Here is a 16,517-nt window from a genome sequence, read left to right as displayed (position 1 = left end):
CTTGGGGAGTATATTCCTCACCACACCATCGATGAATGACTGAATAAAGAAGAATAGAGTTCATGTTTTGAAATGGCCCATAATAATCATGTCAAAGTATAGTAGTCCTGATCTTAATCTAATAGTTATGGAAAGACATGCAGGCGGCCAATGTTCCAGAGTTAAAAGTGTTATGTACGCCGGGCTGAAATGAATGACTGATCAACAGTTGCAGGAAACATTAATAAGTTGCACACTATTCCTCGCACAAGAGGGTCGTCGCACCGTCGCAGGAAAATAGCTGATCTATACAAGCTTACAATGACACAGCATTAACTGAGCAGATCGGCTATTTTCATTGAAGTGATTTAGAGAGAGATTTACGGTACCGTAGAGGCAAAAAAGGAGGGGGCCAAGTACATACGGTGCACCTGACCTGTGGGGGACAACGTATATGGGGTATAATTGGTTCTCTTTATCTACTTTGGGGAACCGTGTGCTGCATTTGAAGACAGTGTGCGGGGCTTTCTTTTTCAGTACATCAGACCCTCGTTTGGGTTTCTGCTCTTCTCCTATACGCACCTGTCGACTTTGTATAGGTGTGCAAGAGACCTGCTTTTCAGGTAATTCATGAAGAAATTATAGACGCTAAAGGGCTCACAAACAATCGAGCACAACTGTACAGCACAACGGCAGTAAATAAAGTACAGTACTTTAGTCGTAAATTTGGAACAGCTCTCACAACTGACGGCTCTTTTAGAGCGAGATAAGACGAGACAGGAGGGACGTTTCATCCGCAGCGGCGTTACAAATGTTCAAAAGCGCTCAGGCAGCGTTGCTCCGACATAGCTGACAGACAGTGGCTGAATGACTAAGACCTGTTTTAGAGAGAGGAGGATGTTAACACATCACACTGAGACGGGAACAGCCCCAAACATCTCTCTCAGAGCCATCCACAATTTAGTCCTCGTGAAAATATGAACACTGATTTATAGCTCTTCCTCGCTGACTCACATTCTTCTTTCACACGCGACACACACACTCTCTCTCTCTCTCTCTCTCCCCTCTAAAATCCGTGTTTAAGTATGCAAATGTGACAAAATCATCTGAGTCGGTGCACTCAGCATGCAGGCGGGCAGCTGTTAAAACAGGGAGGGCTGGAAAAATCATAGAACCAATCTAATGTAATTGGAACTGATATTTTGGGGCAATGCATCACCGGAATGATACATTTCTTGCTGTGATTGTGTGTGCGTGCGTGTGTGTGCGTGTGTGTGTGTGTGTGTGTGTGTGTGTGTGTGTGTGTGTGTGTGTGTGCGTGCGTGCGTGCGTTTGTTGTCATCTCTGTTAACTGGCTTCCCATACAGGTTTTAATCCTGCAGTGGACCTGAAAGAGGATTAAAGGTCATGTTAAGCTCTGGGCCTGGACTTGTGGGGACAATTAACACAAGTGGCATATGGTACGCTGCCACCTCATCGCCCCAAATGCAATGGATCTCACCGCCGCATTCTGCTGCCCCCACAACGCATAATGCTTTTGGAGTAGAAGTCTGGTTTATTATTCATCATTCAACAACGGATAGTAAAATACAGCCACAAACTGTGGTCGCAATGTGACATTGCTGTGAGCTTGTATAGGCCCGCTGTCTCCGACTCGTCTCGTGACTCCATCCATAGTCACGCGCCTGAATATCATTTGAGGATGTCAAAAGTAAAACTGACCAAAATGGACCATGTCCATCTGGGTCAAAAACGTTAAAATTTAAAATAAAGATTTATTGCCTTTTTATTGATTTTATGCTTTTGTGGTCGATAGGACAGCTAGACTGACCAGAAATGGGGAGTGACAACGTGCAACGGGCGGCGGTATTGGGATTCGAACCCGCAACACGCTGTCAGGCTGGCATTGCAGCCTAGGGTGCCCACTTATTCAGGGGCCTCCGTACTTAAGCCCTATTTAACAGTGAAAATAGCGGATCTACAAACTCACTCAACTTGTGTTGTGACACGCTGTGAGATTGTAGATCTGCTATTTTCATTATATTTAAAAATATATATTTCTTGCATTTCTTTCGATTCTATTGCGAGTCGTGACCCATACAAACAGTTCTATGGCCCAAAAATAGGTCCCAACTCGGTGTTTGGGAGCTGCTGATTAAATGAACACTGGGGGTTTACTGTTGCAAGGTTCATATTAAGTACACAGCAGGGGTAACGAGATTCCCATGATGCTGTGATGTCTTGGTAAGTAAATGCTTGTTTCTGACTCATGCGCTGTCTTTAAAGGACAACTTACGTTTCTTTCAACCAAGGATCACAGGATCTACTGAATGTGAAGGCAGACTACTGGGGGGAAGCCACACTGTGTGTGTCATAGGCTCAGTTTGACACATTCAGTAGATCTCTACTGAATGTAGGACTATAGTAAATAATAAAACAATAAATTGCTATAAAATGTGATACATACATATTTAGGCACATGCTCGAATGTCCTTTAAGCCAGTTAAAATAAAAAAGACACAAAAGTTTGTTGACAAACTTGTTAGCACGGTCCTCTCCAAACGCATTCTCTTGTGTCAATTCACCGTATACATTTTCACGCCCCAGAGCTTCATTTATCCACTTCAGTGGTGCATAAAAATGAAAGGGAATTAATGTGACGGAAAAAAACCTTGAAACGCAGTTGTATTTCTCCTAAATGAGCTTTAGCAACATCCGACTGATTTCTGGTACAGAACAGAGGGTCACATTAGCTTCTATACACTCCCCAGAGGAGCTCATTAGCAGTACAGTACTGTTGTTGGATTGGGTTTTTTACAGTGGCACCCGAGAGAGGCCTTGACAGAGACAGACCAGATCCCACAGCGCGCTGTGTGCATGCAAACAGGCACGATGTGATGGGGGGACGGGGGGACTACTGTACGTCCCTAGTGTCTCAAAACAGAGAAATTGTACTTAAAATGTGCAAAGACTAGAGCTTAATTTATACTTCGTTGCGTGCCGTGTTGTGTGCTGAAAGCAGGAGAGATCTACAAGCTCACATTACGCGACACGCCGACACCACAGCACACTGAAGTATAAATCAGGCTTAGGGGTCTGCGTCCGTGGCTCAGTAAGTACGTGTACTGTATGTGTAAAGTAATGAAAATCTGGAAAAAAAACAAGTTAATATTTCAGTAAAAGCACAGACACAATACAGAATATTTAGGTGATTAGTATGGTATAACGTTTTGGGATGCACACGTCTGCGTATGTGGCACTGAAACCTTCACACAGATTTGTCGATGTGATTTGTGTCTGGTTTAATCTTAGTTTTTCACTGACGTGCGTCTCAGAACCTCACGTTCGTGCGTCAGAACCTCAGACACACGGGGCAGATCAATGAACAGTATCAACTTGCCCACTGTGAGCTTCTCACGTGTTAGGTGTGTGATATCTTTTGATGGATCTCTTAACCCATTGTTTGTTTCAAACATTATGTTATAATTTAGCTATTGAAAAATAGCAGATCTACAAGCTCATAGGCTCATGGCGCGCTACGAGCTTGTAGGTCTCCTATTTTTGAAAAAATCGTGAAAATGTGGCGCAAATCTCAGGATTTAGACATAGACATAGATTTGAGACATTTTTGAAATTTCGACGTCAGGCCTAGATGGGTTAATATCTTATACCAACAGCAGGATGCATCCGCCACATCGTTCCGTCCACAGGCCGTTGAGAGCCACTGTTTCATGTAGGCCTATACAGTATTAATTTGAGACAGTTTCCTGACATGAATTAACTTTTGGCTGTCATATGAATATGTTTTTTATGTGGAAAAGGGAGGGGGTACTGTACTGTACGTCTGTTCTTCTCCCTCGTTTTATTTTCCAAATAACGCTGAACTGCTGTACGTGAGGGTACTACGGACTGCTGTGCCTGTTTTGTGGGTTTCTCTCTGCAGTAACAGTTTGTGGCTGAAGTGTTGCCGGTGCGCCGCTGCGACATTTATGCAACACTGCTATATAGCCTCATGCTGCCCGTATAGGTATTTTCAGTGCAAAAACTCCTTCAATCCCGAAAAAAACGTAAAAAAAATGCCTTTTTTTCCCTGAAAAACCTCATGTTTCTATATCAGTGCATGTTCTCAATATTTCATGTCCAGGACCCCAAAAATGATATGTAATATATACCACCGACCCCCATCTGAAAATGTGAAAAGCAAAGATTTGAGTTAAAAACGTTCGCTCTGAAAGAATATTATTATATTCAAAGATTATAAAGAATTTCACGATTAAAATAAATAGCAGACCTACAAGCTCGAGCGAGCTTGTAGGTCTGCTATTTTTCAATAGCTAAAGTATAACATAATGCTTAAAACACCAAAATGGGTTAAAGTCCCCCCCCCCACCATGCACAGACCAAGCAGCAACGTTGAAGGATTTAATCTGGTTTGTGACCTGTCTCGTGTGTCTCATTTCTGCTCTCTCTCTCTCTCTCTCTCTCTCTCTCTCTCTCTGAGAGACACAAATACATACTGTAGGTTTAACACACAGGCACTCACTCACACACACACACACACACACACACACTCACACACACACACTCACGCACACACAATATTTCACTTCAGTCTTCTCTACCCCCTCATGTAGATTGTGTAAGTGTTCCTCTTGATGCCTGGTGATTGTTTGCTCCGCGACACCTGGGTCAATTGGCACTGGTGCCGTGGCGTGGCGTGGCGTGGACGGAGGGTTGTAGGGTTTGTGCTGAGCTCTAATTGACGTTAAGTGTTTTGGGGCCACAACTCTACTTCATTCCAGCACAAAAAAGAAATCTCTGGGCAGGCAAGAGAGGGTCAGTACACACATAGACCTCATATGCTCTGCGTGTGAGTGTGAGTGTGTGTGTGTGTGTGTGTGTGTGTGTGTGTGTGTGTGTGTGTGTGTGTGCGTGCGCGTGTCGGGGGTATGTCTGTGTTCTCAAATCATGTTCTCTCAAAACAATCGATTCCCAGCAACCTAAAAACAGGTGTTTCTGTGTGCGTGCGTGCGTGTGTGCGTGGACTCACTCACAGGCACGCACGCAGCCACGCGCATGCATATTTGCGTGTGTGTCCAACTGTCCATGGTGTGTAGCTTATTGATGTCTCTCTGTGACCCTTTGACTATTAGTGCAACCGGATAACCCTCTGAACTCTGACTCTGGGTATAAGAATATCCTTGACCCTGACCCTCCAAGAATACCACCACCACCACGGTGGAACCGTGTGGGGAAACACTCCCACAGCGTACAAGCATGACAGAAAGAAAGAAAGACAAACCAAAAGGTCAATTTTTTGGGTCAGAGTAAAAAATGAACATTGAGGATCTTTTGCCGTGTACAAAGCAGAGTGAGAGGCGGGCTGTGATTGGTCCTTACCTGGGATAGGGATGACAGGGATGCTCTCATTGGGCACCACTCTGGGCGAACTGCTATCCTCCACATAGAAGTGTGCCGTCTGAAAACAGCGCCTGCGAGACACACGGGGCACAGAGACGTGCGTTCAACATTTGACATTCTGGTGTACAGTGCTGGAGGAAGACAATGGGGTTTGGGGTCATCGGCATTGCAGCAACAAGACAACACAGGAAAAGGAATTTCCGATGAAGGAACAATAGCAATATTTACTTAAATACTGTATAATACAATAACAATTGCATACAGTATAGATACGTATAAGACAGACAGACAGACAGACAGACAGACAGACAGACAGACAGACAGACAGACACAAAGACAAGCAAGAGAGAACAAAAGAACAGATAATCCAAAAGATTGAGTCAGTGTGAACGTGTCTTGTCATAAGGCCAAAGTATACAGTCGGCACAGTAGCTCACTATTGACATAATTTGCGCACGCACGCACGCACACACACATACACCACTAATGTGACAGAAATGTCTGCTGAAGCAACAAGAAAAGCATGAACTCTAGTCAACAAATAACTGGGTAAATAGTCACACAAGTAGAGTGGAGAAGAATGACGTAGTAGTGCCTCAAAGAAACTATAAACAATTAACCTAGAATCTGTCTAAAGAACATGCTTCGTAAAAAAACTGAAACGCGTAACACTTCTAAAGAACAAAAATATATGTGTATTTCTTTTTTTTTTTCTTTTTTATGCTGTGTTCCCGCTATGTAATGTTATGTAAATGTATTCCACTGTTTGCCTGTCTATGCTATATCTGGTGTATTTACCATAGACTGTATGTATTTACGTCCATGTGACGGCCATTAATATGCATTGTCCTGTCCAAATAAACAAATAAAGTCAAAGTAGAACAAGTGACATAATACAGTACAGTATGTGCATAGTAAGAAGTGGACAAGAAGGGATACAAGGAGCGAGGAGTGCTATAAGGGTGAGGTGCAGTTTGAAGAGGTGAATATGAGCAGATAATTGAGATTTAAGGCCTATATTCATACTGCAGTTGTAGGCGGTAAGGTGACCACCAAAACGGTGATTTAGTAAAAACAAGAGCGATGTGTTTGGCTGATGGCTGAGCTTATACCACCACAGCGTGACCGTGACGTCATGTTGTATAGGTTTTGGTGGTCACCTTACCGCACCTAAAACTGCAGTATGAATATAGGCCTTTAGTCTGTAGTTCTGACTGCAATGGGGGAGTTTATTCCACAGTTTGGGAGCCAGGACGGAGAAGTCTAGGATGTGCGGAGTGTTGTCGAGGGTCTTTTAGAGAAGGCTTGAACAGCCTTTCCCGTGTTGATCTTATAGCGTGGCTTCCCACTCACTAAGTGGTGTAGAGGGTGTTTATGTGTTGACGGCAGACTTGCAGACACAACACGTTAATCCCCTTCTAATGCCTGATTCATACTTAGCCGCACAACGGTGTCCAGTGCCAAAAATAGCAGATCTACAAGCTCACAACGCGTTACGTTGAATGGGACGGACTACAGTAATGCGCAGATTACGGTGTGTGGTCTGTAGTGAGACCATAAGTTATACCGGTCAGAGAGGAAAAAAGAAACGATGACTGAACAGCTGAGAACAATTAAGAGCTCGTTCTCCACCGCAGAGATGACCAGACACTTTTTTAGCAACTACTGGCCATGCTAAGCTAAACAGGCTAGCACAGGTCCCAGCGGAGTCCAGCGGTTGTGCTGCCGTGAAGCCGGAGGAGGAGGAGGAGGAGGAGCTCTAGTCCGTATGAAGGCCAAGGTTATTATAGTTTGGGATTTTCCCATTATACTTTGGTTATACTTCGTTTTGACTTATTTCTTTCTAGTTCAGTTAGTTTTAGTTCGTTTTTAGAGCGGGGTTTGCTATAGTTTTAGTGCTAGTTTTAGTTTAGTTTTGTTTCTGCCCTTTTCAATCCTGTACCTGACGGTGCAGGATTGAAAAGTGTTGTGTGATAAAAACTCAAAAAAAGAATATTCAGTTACAGATCAAGCTTATACATAACTTGATAAAAACAAAAACAAACAATATTTTGTCTATCATTTCAGTTAGTTTCAGTTAGCAGTTACAGTTTCAGTTAGCTATGGTTTTTCTTTTCTTGTTTTTATTTAGTTTCAGTAAGTTTCAACGAAAATGTTTTATTTTATTTTATAGTTTCCGTTTCTCTGTGTTAGTTTTGAGTCAACAGGCTTGATGAAGGCTCCGTGGTGCGTGTGTCTGCTGGCAGCGGCGGTGGCTGCTGGCCTCAGCCTGGCACCAGCCCAGCAAGACGTGGAATCCGTACCGCTGGACTGGAGCCTTGAATTGCATCCGGACAACACATCTACCACTCGAGACATCACTGGCATCCTGTGGAAACACGGCCCCAGTAAGGTGGCAGAATGGGACGAGAGCTACGGGCCTCACGGCGTGGAGTACTACGGGACGTATAAAGGACGCGCGGAGCTGAACAGCCACACGGGACGCTTGGTCGTCAGACACGTGACCGCGGACGACGGCGGCGGATACTCCGTGGAGGTGAACGGCCGACCGCAGGGCAAGACGTACGAGGTGGAAGTGATCCAATACCTGCCGTGGGACGCGGTCCTGGAACTGCGTCCGGACGCTATTATCTCAGTCGCCGAAAACATCACCGGCGTCCTCTGGAGACACGGCCCCCGGAAGGTGGCGGAATGGGACGCCGACCGTGGCCCCGACGTGGATTACCACGGGACGTATAAAGAACGCGCCGAGTTGAATAAAGCGACGGGAACGTTGGTAGTCAAAAACATGACCGCGGAAGACAGTGGAGTGTACGCGGTGGAGGTAAATAACGGCCGACTTCTGCGGAGCAAGACGTACAGGGTCGAAGTAGTCAAGAAAGTCCCGAAGCCGGTGGTGGCCGTCCAGCCACTGGCTTGTTCGCCCTACTATAGCGGGTGCACGCTCGGCTGTCGAGGGGACGTCGCCAACGGTTCGGGCTCGGTCACCTATCGCTGGGTCTGGAGGGAGGAGGACGACGACGGAGGGACCTGGATGGCGTCTGACTCCGAGGAGCAGCCCGTGCGCTGGTACATCCGCAATAATCGCCGGGGGAGGAGGGTTCAGGAATACTTTTGTGAAATGAAGAACCCGGTCAGCGTGGAGCGGAGCGACGCCTTCCGCAACCCGTTTGTCCACAAAGGAACCACCGTCATGGCTGTTGTTATTGTAATCGGACGTGTTAGTGTCGGTCTTGCCATCTCGTTCATGCTGATGGCGCTGACGGCGTGTTTAGTGATATGTAACCACGGGTCAAGGCGGGTTGCTCATGTCGGAGCGGCCACGACTGAACACACGGCGTAGCCCATTCTGACCTGAGATCAGATTCTAAAAATGTCTCATCCTGACAGTTTTCTGAAAAAGCTATGTTTCTATGTCAGTCGTTCTTCGATTTTTCAAAAATAGCAGACCTACAAGCTCGTAGCGCGCTATTTTTCAATAGCTAAAGCATGACATAATGCTTAACCACGGAAGAGTGAATTCCACTAACAAAAATTGTTCAACAGCAATCACGATGAAAAGTTGCGGAGGAGTCCTCCTTTTATCCCTTGTCACATTTTGCTTTATATGCTAGTTACTGTATATTAGCCATTTAGATTTGTTTTGCTTGACACAATGTGTTCTTAAACAGCGTTAAGAATATTATTTAGATTGAGGTTTGAAGTTTACCTTGTTTCTGCAATGTACTCTCTGTGTACTTGTGTGACTATATTTCCTGTGGGTCAATGCCATTTACTCTGATCTTAAAGTTGTAAGTCACTTTGGATAAGTCCACAGCCAAATACATATCATTTTGAGGATCCTTGGCATGACAATGTTGTTGAACTATATACTGTGTGGAGAATAATTTAGATTTAGAATTTGAAGAAGCTGCCTCAGGTCTTAACGGGTATAAAGCGACCACATTATACATGTATATATATATGTAGTGATGCGCAGGTAGCGGTTGTTGAACCCCAGTCTCCCACTCGCTATAGACCGACGTACAATCTAATGAACCTATCATGCAAGTGGGCTCTATATGCACACAGAATAACTCTTCCTACTTCCGGGCCGCTTGTATCCCTACTTTCTTCATACTGCAGGTGTTACCGATGATACTAATTAAGGCTCTGTTCCATTTTCATTAGCATCATAGGCAACACCTGTGAAGGAAGTACAGGGAAGGGGCCCAATTAAGTTCTTTCCAAAATGGTGTGTGTGTGTGTGTGTGCATACTAGTATAACCCATAGGTCTGTTGTGGGCCAGGTCTTGGCTGGGGGGCAACACCGAAGCCTGGCTGAAATAGGTCATCTTCTTTATAAAGCTACAAGCAATGTGTTGATTTCTTACCTGAGGGATTGTAGGCTACTGTAATCTGTATACTTGATATCAGTGGCCTCACTCATTGTTAACACTAGAGATCTACTTAAAAGCAAAAGGGACAAGCACCTGCAGTGTGTGTGTGTGTGTGTGTGTGTGTGTGTGTGTGTGTGTGTGTGTGTGTGTGTGTGTGTGTGTGTGTGTGTGTGCGTGCGTGCAGATTATCATAGTTCACTATAGCAAACAAAAAATATATATTAGATGAAAAAGTATTTTATTAATTCAGTAAAAGAAAAAAAACCTATATTGTGTATTTATTTAACAAACAAAAATAATGTACAAATAGAATGTATGGATGAGGCGTATACATTTATACCTGGATGTCTATATGAGTGAACTGCCTTCCTACTTCAATCTTACTGAAACTATAATGTAACAATCAAACAAGAAACTAAAGGAACTGCGTGAGTCAACGGCCTTCACAAAGTTTGAACACAATAGCTTACCTATTCTGAAGCAGTTCAATATTTCCCCTGACCAATACAGAAACTACCGGTACAGTATTACGGAATCTGACCAATACAGAAACTACAGTATTACCGAATCTAACAAAAAAGGAAACAATAAAAACTACTTCAAACTTGCAAGCCCGTACTGAATAGATTTCTTTCTAAGAACAAAAAAATAAATCGATCAACCAATCGCATCGACCTACTGTATTGTAAATAAAGGTTAGGTACTAAGGCCTTTGTATGTTTACATGTATGTGTGTGTGCGTGCGTGCGTGCGTGTGTGTGTGTGTGTGTGCGTGCGTGTATGCGTGTGTGCATGCGGTATGTGTAAGAGTATCCTACAACCAATCCCACCCGTCTACTGTAAATGTACTACGGCCTGTGTATGTATGTATGCATGTTTATGTTTTGTGTCTTATATTGGATCCACTTTCCGGTGTGTGTCTGTGTGTGTGTGTGTGTGTGTGTGTGTGTGTGTGTGTGTGTGTTAAAACACTGCTCCACGCGTACTGAACATGCGCATTACGTAGGCTATACCGTAGAACAAATCCCACCTACTGTATACAACAACTAGCGCTAGAGTACATGTGTGTGTGCTGTGTGGGTGAGTGCGTTAAACACTGCCACCTATGAACGTCCCTCTCCAGTGTGTGTGTGTGTGTGTGTGTGTGTGTGTGTGTGTGTGTGTCCTGACCCTACCTGTATTTGATGCAAAGAAGGGAGCAGAGGTTGTTCATCCTACTGAACGAGCAGAGGGGAGAGAGCAGAGAGGGACTGCATGCTGCCCACGGAACACACCGACTAGCACCACACACACACACACACACACACACACACACACACACACACACACACTCACACTGGGACCAGGAGAGAGGGAGGGACGAGTGCCCTAACAAGGCACATGAGGGGTTGGTCTCTCTCTCTCTCTCTCTCTCTCTCTCTCTCTCTCTCTCTCTCTCTCTCTCTCTCTCTCTCTCAGGTCATTCACAAGTATTTACTTCCTGCTAGTCAGGTGACAGTCGGTGAGACTAGACGGGGACTGTTCAGGGCCATGTGGGAGGGTCTTGCTTCGGGAGGGGTGTGTGTCTGTGTGTGTTTGTGTGTGTGTGTGTGTGTGTGTGTGTGTGTGTGTGTGTGTGTGTGTGTGTGTGTGTGTAAAACACATGGTTGTGACCTGAGCTTTGCTCTACAATAGGATTAAATTCCCAACACGCCTCCAAGCACCTGCTGCCAGCCCTTCTCGTAACTATGAGGTGTGTCCGTGTGTGTGTGTGTGTGCGTGCGTGCGTGTGTGTGTGTGCTTGTATGAGTGTCTAGACACACACACACACACCCTTGCACCTTCCGGTACCACACACGGTACCCGCGCGCCCCATAAACTCACATGAAACGCTGTATAGCACTAGTCATTACTGCAGCAGCGTGGCTGAGTTTATAAAGACAGCAGCAAAGCAAGCCCTCTGTGCAATCCAGCGTTCCAATCATGTTCACTATACTCTGTTCACCACGTGTAGAGCGAGACAGACCCCCCCCCCCCCCCCTCCCCTCACCCCACAATGCAATATCTTTTCTGTTGTTTCGTTTCAAATAGAGGAGAAGAGATAGAGACCGTACCAGTGTCAGCTTGACTTGCGGCCACAGCATTGCCACAGAGCCTTATCAGCTCCGATGAGCGAACAAACAGCTAAATCAACATTACTCAGGTCTGTTGTAATATACCCCGCTCACTACCCCTGGTGGTGGAAAGAAGGACTGCGCATGTATCAGGGAAGCATGTATCATGAAACCCTATATTTGTGCTGCATTCACATGGAATCAGGCAAAGCGGTATTAGACGGCAACCGGACTTCATTTTATAGTGGACCGGGAGCAGGACCGGTAAACGGAAACAGGACGGCACAGAACCGGCGACGGTATAACGGTACAGACGGCATCAATGTTCAAATATTTAATATTCTTACCGTTCCGTGTAGAATTATATTATGTTCAGAATTTCAAAGCCTGCTGTTTCACTACCACCGACAATCAGCTGCAATGACATGGATGTTACCTAGAGGTCATTTGAGGCTTTGCAAAATGATTGAAGTTGGGATTCATGGTCTACAAAAGGGGGGACGCTTCATCGATAATAAATCTCCACTTTATTCAACGTCTTATACGACGATAAATAAAACTTCCATTGATAACGTTATTTATACTAAAGCGAGTCACAACTGATTAAGTGGGACACTCTTGGAGGCTGGCCCAGAGCGGTCCGATAAAATGTTTTGGTTTGAGGTGTATAACATTTTAATTAACAGCCAAAAGATTGAGCATTCTCATCGTGATATCACTCACTCCGAGCACAAACTCAAACTAAACTCTTATGACACCACCATGTTATAGTAATAGAGAGTGGATCAGGAAATGAAGACTCTCTGGGACCCTGCAGTGCCTTCCTGCTTGGGCACTCAGCATCAGGGACGTGAACACACATTAGACATCAAAGGGGGCTTCATCCCCTGCCCTTTAACCCGTCTGTAAAACAACTGCACTTTCCAGACCACGAATGCAGCACTTTACTATATGGTGAAAGAAATGCAAATGCCCTCCTCTCTTTGCAAATGCAAATTCCCTCCTCAATTGCTTTTTTTCCCCCCCAAAGTCTCCTGAACTTGAACGCAGCATTTAGCGTTGAACAAATGTGTTTATAAATCCATGCCGTACACACATCTAGCTGAAGAGTGCCATGGGTTGCTCCCCGAAAATAGCTGGTCTGCGACGCGTTGTGAGCTTGTAGCTAGTAGGCATGTAACGATACGCTCAACTCACGATACGATACGTATCACGATGTGAGGTTCACGGTACGATTTCTCACGATATTTTCAACACAATTTTCCAGACAAATGACCACATTTAAAAATAATAAATATGATTTTTTCCACAATTTTTATTTAACTACATTGCAAACATAATTGCCTTCCTTGATGTATTAATAAGCATCAATAACGACCATCACCTGGGCACTGTCACAGACACACACACACAGCCCCCCTCTGCAGGCCTCTACTACTGAAAGTGAAAGTCTCATTTCTCTCCAAAAGCATGTGAATATGATGGAATATGATTACAGCTCACATTTCATACCACACACTATTTCTTTGAAAATCGATATATGGCCATATCGCAATATACGATATATCGTTACATGCCTAGTAGCTAGATCTGCAAATGTTGTCCAAAAGTGCCCTCTTACGGGATTTCAGCCACTGCCTCTCCAACACACTCTGCACGTCCCTGCTCAGCATCAAGGGTAAGTCCCTGCGACATACTACTGTCATGCCCGGGGGTGTACATGTACAGTACACTGTACAGTACTTTACATCAAGCTGCCACACGCTAAGGACACCGGAGATAGGCTCCTCCTAGCCCCATGGCTCAGGAAGGCTTACTTTCTGGGATGTGCGTGCAACATTCTTATAACCATCATGAGGGATCTATAGCTCATGAGCGGCAGTGTTTTGCTACAAGTATGTACAGTATACCTACCCGCCACCTATACCCCTATAATATGCCTCAAATGTACTTCAGAAAGCCTGGATGGGGTCGAAATGTTGTTATTCTATAGGTTGAAATAAAACGGACAGGGAGCAGAATAATATCGTCGTGCGGACATTCCACTTTTCTCTTCATTCGATCACTTTGTTGGGACCAGCACTGTATAAAAAACTGGGATGTGCATATCGTTTTCCTCATTTATACATGCATGTTTGTGTGTCATACTCATAACACAAAACACAGTCATAAACTGAAAGCCTGTCTCTTTAGAGAACCTCGCAAAAAAAAAAAGGACCTCAAATCACCTCGAAATGAATTACATCCATTCACCCATAAATCTGCGGTAAATCCCCACACGGTCGTATTTCTGTCCTAAATCATGGTACCGTCTTGACAGATAGCCCCCATACTTCTTCCCTTAAGCTCTTTCCCTCATGATCTTAGGGACAATTTACGAGCACTTATAGGACCTAATCAATGCCTGATATCGGTTGTTTGGAATGCTGGTTGGTGATGTACAGGGCGACGATTGTTTGAAATTGCTCTATTCATTTCTATCACACCTATATTCAAAGTGCTTTTCAATGTGTTACACATGCTGTATAGTATGCAGTGATATATCAGTCCTATAGGGAAAATAAGTCAGCTGAGTGACAAGTTTAACCACTTAAACCACTTATACTTTGACCCCCAGGGGTCAATATTTGGTTTCTCTCCTTTCTTCCTTCTACACAGTCTACAGCAAATCTCTTATAGCCGAGCTACGAGTTTGTAGATTTGTGCATTTTCTGTGAATGTTCGCCTATCGTGACATGGCCAAAATAGGGACGCTATAGGGTTCATGTAACCTCACGTCAGCAGGCTTTCCACCTCGGAGGAAAGCCTATAGTCCGTGTTCCAAAATGTGATCCGGTCTAGCCGTGGTCAGTGGTGGAAAAAGTACTCCAATGTTTTACTTAAGTAAAATTATAAATACTGCAATATAACTAGTCTACCAACATCATACCCCTCGCTCAGGCGACCCAGCCGGGTCTTGATCAAATCCCGACTTACGTCCCAGTAGCTACCCTCGATCAGTCCATCAGGGAATGAGCAAGGCCACACAATCCGTTGCTCCAGAACTATACTCTGCCGGTACTGTAATTTGGCGCGTGGAAGGACTAGGCTCTGTGGGTGGACTCCTGACCGGGCCCCTCCTACGTCTCACCAGGTCCACTCCTGCTCTCACCAGGCCCAGGACCTGTGCGTTGCACCAGACTCCCAGCACCAGGCACTCCATTCAGGAGTGGTGGACTATAATGGCCCTCCTAAAGGCCTCACAGAGGGTTGTTGGGCTTCCTCCTCACGGAGGACACAGGCTGGGGCGCTAACCCATACTGCTCACCCGGGTGCCGTCTACATTTCATAGTCACCTGACTATACCTGGTTGTCACATAGTCTATTCCTATGAGTCACTATAAATAGAATAACTATAACTAAAAGATACATTGCATGGATGCACCTGGGACGTATCTTCAGTGATGTTTCCTGAGGTCAACGGGGTTTCGGGTCTTCCAACATCATACCCCTCACTCAAAACTACTCTGTTACAAGTAAAAGTCCAGAATTCAAAATGTACAAAAGTATAGTCTATTGGCATAAAAATGTGCTTAAAGTACCAAAAGTAAAAGTACTCATTATGTAGAATGTCCCATTTCAAGTTTTCAAATGTATTAAAAATATTTGGAAAATAGCAGATCCACAAGCATTGTGAGCTTGTAGATCTGCTATTTTCAAATTGCTGAAATGTATATAGGGCTGAAGTGGTCAATAAATCTAAACTGCTCACAGTTGACACATCTAAATTACATTATGAAACTATATGCCTGAGGCTACAACACTTTGGTCAGCTTCTGTTTTAAACGTGCTATAAATAGAGATTTTTGATTCTCAAACAAAACTAGCATCTCTCAAATTATAATAATATAATATTGAAAGTCAATAATGATAGTAGCTACTATTCTAAAAAACACACAATTTATAAATTGATATATAGGCCTATTGTGGGAAGAAAAACAAAGAGAGCCATTTGAAGCCATCCATGAACATATAAGAACATAAGAAACATAAGAACAAAAGCCACACATTACTGCACGGAAACTGCAGATATTTTGCATATTAGCAGATGTAAACAGGTAGACAAGTAATGTCTTTACTTCAAATTGAAATGTTTTACTTTCAAATGTTTTGTTGGGGATTCCTTATTGCATTGTTTATTAACTACAGTAGAATATAGATAGATAGATAGATAGATAGATAGATAGATAGATAGATAGATAGATAGATACAGTAGATAGATAGATAGAGCGTGTGTCCGCAACTGGTTGTGGCCCCCCATCAAGTGACCTTTTGACCAATGCAGCCCTCGCCCCAAGTTGAGTTCGACACCCCTACCAATCAGTGAACAGGGTGATAGCTCCAGAGTGAAAAGACTTGTCTGATAGTTAAAACAGAGAGATGGGTCTGTGTCCGCTGTGATAGCTGATCATCACCGCGACTGACGTAATGGTGTAGTTTTCCAGCCCTTTAAAAAAACTACACAGCGGTGATAAGCGAATGTATGAGCCTTAAGTATGCATTCCAGGCTAGGGTTCATGTGGTTAAAGTCAAGTGCCACCGTATGCTGAAACTTTACCAGGAACGACCTTTGCTGTAAAGCTCGTCAGCCAAACAACGGCTGATG

The 16,517-nt window shown here is 44.3% G+C and overlaps 1 protein-coding gene across 1 annotated transcript in view; it reads right to left on the bottom strand.

Moving 5' to 3' along the window:
- LOC308328649 (receptor-type tyrosine-protein phosphatase gamma-like) overlaps positions 1-16,517 on the bottom strand; it is a 385,093-nt gene that overhangs the window by 32,463 nt on the left and 336,113 nt on the right. The window contains 1 exon segment of the mRNA XM_080782637.1: positions 5,380-5,471. Coding sequence (XP_080638763.1) covers positions 5,380-5,471 — 92 coding nt within the window.

Source organism: Protomyctophum bolini, assembly GCF_963924005.1.
Source record: "Protomyctophum bolini genome assembly, chromosome: 2".
Lineage (NCBI taxonomy): Eukaryota > Metazoa > Chordata > Actinopteri > Myctophiformes > Myctophidae > Protomyctophum > Protomyctophum bolini.
This window is presented reverse-complemented; position numbering and strand designations above follow the sequence as displayed.